Genomic DNA, 5,765 nt, shown 5'->3' with positions numbered 1-5,765 from the left:
GCCGCGCGGCCGCGCGCCGGGAGAGCAGGACTGGGTCAACCGGCCCAAGACGGTGCGGGACACGCTGCTGGCGCTGCACCAGCACGGCCACTCGGGGCCCTTCGAGAGCAAGTTTAAGAAGGAGCCGGCCCTGACTGCAGGCAGGTTGTTGGGGTTCGAGGCCAACGGGGCCAACGGGTCTAAAGCAGGTAGGGGCGGCAGGGGAGTGAGGGGGCCCCGGGGAGAAAGGGGGGCAGAGCGCGCGGGTGGGGGTGCCCTTTCCATTCACCATTCTACCCCAGCCCAGAAACAACAAACACCCAACTTCCTGCTCTGCCCGAGGCGGAACCAGTGCTTAGCGGCAACGTGTTCATGTGCTGAAGCAGCACAACAGAGATGAGTCAGACGGCGTGAGAGGCTCTGACACAGGGCTTTCCCTTCCCGGCACATTCTGGGATGGGAGCGGGGCACCAGTCAGCCCTTAACCTGTCGGGGGGACCGTGGCCCTCATCTGCACAGTTCCAGCTGGTTACGCGCGTGCGTGCGTGTAACCAGGCGGTTGTGTGTGTGTCATTTTCTGTGTGTGGTTTTGTTTTTTTGAAACCGCCCTACAGCCCGAGAGCCCCATAGGGCTGTTTTAAGGTGCACGTGCACGTGAAACTCGTGAGGGTTTATGAACAGCCTTTTAAAGAACAGAAATGTCTTGGTTTTGCGAAAGATCCTTCCCAGTGCGTGGTCATTTATTTCCTGTTTGCCCCCTTTTGTTCGTTTTGTTTTCCAGTCGCAAGAACAGCGAGGAAAAGAAAGCCTTCTCCAGAACCGGAAGGCGAAGTCGGGCCCCCCAAGATCAACGGAGAGGCACAGCCGTGGCTGTCCACGTCCACGGAAGGGCTCAAGATCCCTATTACTCCTACATCCTCTTTCGTGTCCCCACCACCACCCACTGCCTCCCCTCATTCCCACCGGACCACGCCGCCCGAAGCGGCCCAGAATGGCCAGTCCCCCATGGCTGCGCTGATCTTGGTAGCAGACAGTGCAGGGGGCAGTCACGCCTCGAAAGAGGCCACCCAGGTCCACTCCACGACCAGGAGGAACAGCAGCAGCCCACCCTCTCCGTCCTCTGTGAACCAAAGAAGGCTCGGTCCCAGAGAGGTGGGGGGCCAGGGGGCAGGCAGCGCGGGAGGACTGGAGCCAGTGCACCCCACCAGCCTCCCGGACTCCTCTCTGGCAGCCAGCGCCCCTCTGTGCTGCACCCTCTGTCACGAGCGGCTGGAGGACACCCACTTCGTGCAGTGCCCGTCGGTCCCTTCGCACAAGTTCTGCTTCCCTTGCTCCAGACAAAGCATCAAACAGCAGGGAGCCAGCGGAGAGGTCTATTGTCCCAGTGGAGAAAAATGCCCTCTCGTGGGCTCCAACGTCCCCTGGGCCTTTATGCAAGGGGAGATCGCGACCATCCTTGCCGGAGACGTGAAAGTGAAGAAAGAGAGAGACTCGTGACTTTCCGGTTTCAGAAAAACCCGGTGATCGCCCTTAACTAGAACTGCTCGAATTGTGTCTATATCTCCACATATATATATCCAAGACAAGGGAAATGTAGACTCCATAAACATGGCTGTATAATTTTGATTTTTTGAATACATTGTGTTTCTATATTTTTTTGACGACAAAAGGTATGTACTTATAAAGGCATTTTCTTCTTTTGTTAACGTTATTAGCATATCTCTGTGCTTTATTACCCTGGTGACAGTTACCGGTCAATGTAGGCTGTGACTCGCGCTGCTTTTTTAGAGCACTTGGCAAATCCGAAATGCTTTTTAGCTGTATTTGTATGCACTTATTTTAAAAAGAGGGGGAAAAAAAGAAAAAAAAAAAAAGCCAAATACATTTTCTGACATTGTAAGATTGCCTTACTGTCTGTCGTTCCTTACTGCTGGCCCCTTTCTCAGGCCGGAGGCCAGCTGGTGGAGAAGGGAAGGAAGCGATTGAAAGGGGCTCTGTCGTGAAGTGGGCATGCCACCGGGAAATACCAAGTTCACCCCGAAACATCGTCCTTAGGTTAATAGGAAGATAGATTGTGACTCTCTGTTTTGTTCTTAAAGTTGAGCTGTGGATTATTGAGGACTGACTGCCTGAGAGCCGCTGCTGCGAGAGTGTTTCAGGACCGGTTTTGGGGTGGGGGAGGGGGATTTTTTTTAAGGCAGAGTTGACCACTGTCCGCTGCCCACGTGATCAGTTGTGAGATGCTCATGCTGCATGCTAGTCGGTTACATAATACACGGTCCGGTGCCGGGAGGCGGCGATACCGTCCGGCGGTGCGGACGGGCTGGCACTGCCGCGGGAGCGGAGCCCGGCCCCGCAGCGCCACTTCCTCTGCGCAGGCGCCCCTCCCCCTCCCCAGGAGCTCTGTTTGTTGTCGCTGGTGTCGTTTCCTTTGAAAAGAGTTGTAAGAGAAGTTACAGGCCAGGTGAACTTGGAGATTGTGGGGATTGGTTTCGTTTCTGTTTCGTGTTTTGTTTTTTATCATTTACCTGTACCGCTTTTGCTGTCGATGCTGTCACCTACACCCTGCTTTGTCGTGAGTGCTGAATACAGTATGGTACAGTGACAGACAGAGGCGGCGCCCGGTGCCGCCAGGACTGCCCGTGGGCACATCAGCGACAGCCCAAATGGGGGTGGAGGAAACCTGTAATCTTCTTACATGTGTTTGAAATACCGAGTGAATAATACAGTTCTTCTGGAAAACAATGACAAACTAGTGAAAATCAAAGAAAAGGTTTCACATCATAGACAGGCCCCACCCCTCAAACTACTTTTAGAAGCCTTTTGTAAACTAATTTCTTTCGATCGCTATTTTGCATCAGTCAAATGATTTTTTCTTAAACCAATAAATCATCCGTTATTAGGAGTAGTTGTCTCACAGCGATCCTGGTTTCTCCTTTGTGCTGTTATGACTTAACATCCTCGGGAACACTATTTTACGTCCTTTTACGTTCAGGTGTTTGTAACTTGGACCTGTCATTAGGCTGAATCATCGCTTCGAGGTCTATTACAAGTTACGTGTATCGTTCACAACCCTGCTTCTGTTTTAATTTGAGAATATAGATTGTTGCCCACTTCGGGTGATTTTTTTTGGTTATGTTTTTGTCTTTTTGAAATCGTTCAAATATTTTTTAATGGTCAGGTTATTAACACTTGGAAATCGGATACTGCACCGAGTCCAGTATTTTTTTCGTAGTGTTTGGAATGAGTGCACCCATCACCGACGCTGTGCAGATTCACCTTACCGGCCATCGTTATGTCACAAGCAGACCTGCATGATTAACCAGTTTGTTGTTACACTTTTTTTTTTTTTTAATTGGAGTAGCTATGACTCAGATCGGACTGGTTTCTCTTATGTAAATGTACACATGCAGAAACAGTCTGTCTTACATGCCCATAAAGACATTTGTAAAGAATTCGACTATTATGGTCTGTTGTATAAATGCGTATCTAGGCACTTTATTATAAACTGGAATTTGACCTCGTAGATGTTACAAGTTTATCAGTCACTTGACCTAATTTGTGGTAGCTATCTGTATGTTTTGCAATCTGAATACAGATAAGCTTTCCCAAAAGATTAATACAGAACCATCCCGCTGTTTTGAGTAAGTCCATCCAGCTGTGGGAAAGGCAACCTGTGGTTTCTCTGGACCGGAGTTTCCGGGAGAGAAAACCAACAGCTTTAAAGGGCTGTGTGTTGCGCGCAGGTTACTCCTCTTAAAAAAATAAGTCGCGTGTGAGTCTGCCTGGCCCCTGGGTGGCCTTTGTGGAAGGCTCGCAGCTGGGAAATGTCGATCTGGGTTATTTTCCTGGCATTCTCTTAAGTTAAAAAGTTAACATTGGGACATGGGTTTGATCTTTTGTTGTACCTGATGACAGTGTGGAGATCCCCCACAGCTGGATAAAAATGTCAGAAAGCTACTTACTGTACACGGGCAGTATCAGATTGCAAATCCTAACATTTCAGCTGTGCTTTTAATACTCGGAATATTAGGGGGTGGGGTGTCGGAGCTTTCCCTTTCTTTGCTTTAACAATTTATAGAATTTAACAGATGTACTGTCTTTCATGTGGCCTCACATTAAAAGTTATGAGAACGTACACATGGTTTACAGCTTTTACTATATACCTTTCCTTGGCCACCGAGTATTTTAAAAGTGTGCCACCTTTTGACCTTTCCTTTTTTTTTAAGTTGAAGGTGATAACTTTTTCTATATATGATGAAACTCCTGTCAACCCAAGTGAGTGTAATCTCAGATATCAACATTATATTTTAAAATCACACTGTGGAAATATCACCTGCATTCTGTCATTTGTCAGATTTACAGTATCTTTTTTTTTTCCTTTAACTTTTAGCATTAAATAAAAATAAAATTGGGAGCACTGAACATTTTCCGAGGCATTTTTTTAATGTTTCGCAAGTTAAGGTTAGAATGGCTGTTGCTCTAATCACCAAGGGCAGTGCGACTTGAAGGATGTGTGGGTTTGGGGTTGGGGTTTGGCTAGAACTGCAGAAGAACAGGAGGTAAAAGACAGGACAAAAAAGGCGACCGATGGGAGGGGAAGAAAGTGCCCGGGACTGGGGAAGGGCGACTGGATGGGGCGGACTAAGATAAGGGGACAGCTGAGCAGAGCACAGCCAGAAAGCACTTGTTTATTTTTCGGCTTGCAGTAGAGCCAGCCATGCTGCAACGGTAGATAGTGACGCCATCGAAGAGACTTGTCAAGACGTGGGGCTGCTCTCTGGAAAGCTGTGGAAGAAAACAGCCCCGTTGGGCCAAATGAAATGCACTGAAGACAAAAGAGGGGGTGCCGGGGGGGGGAAAGCCTACCTCTGGGAAGACTTTGGCATGAAGTCAGACCGAAAGCCATGTGCGAGCTTTGTTGATGTCCTGAAACCTGAATTTATAAACGGATAAAGGTGGAAGGCAGGAGACACATGGACAGACTACCCTCTGCAATCGCATAGGAAGAAATTTCTAGGTGTTTGCAGCTTGTACTCATTGATCAGTGGCTTGGCAGACTTCTCTGTGAAAGGAAGTTGTGCAACTTACAAAGAGTTCGAAGACAGGGTATATATAGACTTACTCTATGTTTTAAATTAAACAGCATTTAGTGTGTAGTTGCATATATTTTCCTTAGGGGTGGTCCAGTAACTTGGGGGACCCATCATTATATGTCTTTTAATAGTGATTTTTTAGTAGCCTGTTTAAGGCAGTTTTCAAGAAACATTCTTAATAAGCTAATTATAGGTTATAATTCGCAGCACGATGTTTTATTTCATCATGAGGTTAAAAGAAATGTTAAGCTTTAAAAAGCTAAATTTTATTTTTAGTGAAATTTAAAATAGTGCGACTTGCAGAAGTCATTTTTAAAATTTCAAAAGCTCCTTCCAAAGTAAACTTTAATGACTGCATTCAGTTACCAGTAAAAAAAAAAAAAAAAACAAACAAGCCAGACTCTTGATGTGGCAGATGTCTTTGTTTATACCCCAGAGGGGGGAAGGGGAGGAGTTAAAGGGAAAATGTGGAACTCCTTTTAATTCCTAGACTTTTAAGTTTCTGGTTACTCAAAGTCGTTTTGCATATGATTTATAGATGATTTTATTTGGTTAGCGAAGAGTAAAACGTCTCTCTTCCTGATTCCAAAGCGTGTACGTGGAACCATTCAGAAAAACATCCAGCTGCGCGTAGGCCACTAGCAGCCCTGAGTCACCCTCACCCGCTTGCCTTTTCTTCATGGGAACAGT

At 47.1% G+C, this 5,765-nt stretch overlaps 1 protein-coding gene across 1 annotated transcript; it reads left to right on the top strand.

Annotated features, from left to right (window-relative positions):
* Positions 1-7: 7 nt before the first annotated feature.
* Positions 8-4,404, top strand: IRF2BP2 (interferon regulatory factor 2 binding protein 2; the record flags this gene model as incomplete). Its single annotated transcript, XM_015596251.1, has 2 exons — positions 8-188; positions 761-4,404. Coding segments are annotated over 2 exons (897 nt in total), but the record flags the coding sequence as incomplete, so codon positions are not given.
* Between the last annotated feature and the right edge of the window lie 1,361 nt (positions 4,405-5,765).

This window comes from Pteropus alecto, unplaced genomic scaffold (genome assembly GCF_000325575.1).
Source record: "Pteropus alecto unplaced genomic scaffold, ASM32557v1 scaffold189, whole genome shotgun sequence".
NCBI classification, from domain to species: Eukaryota; Metazoa; Chordata; class Mammalia; order Chiroptera; family Pteropodidae; genus Pteropus; species Pteropus alecto.
The sequence above is the reverse complement of the archived record's forward strand: the minus strand, read 5'-3'. Positions and strand labels throughout refer to the sequence as shown.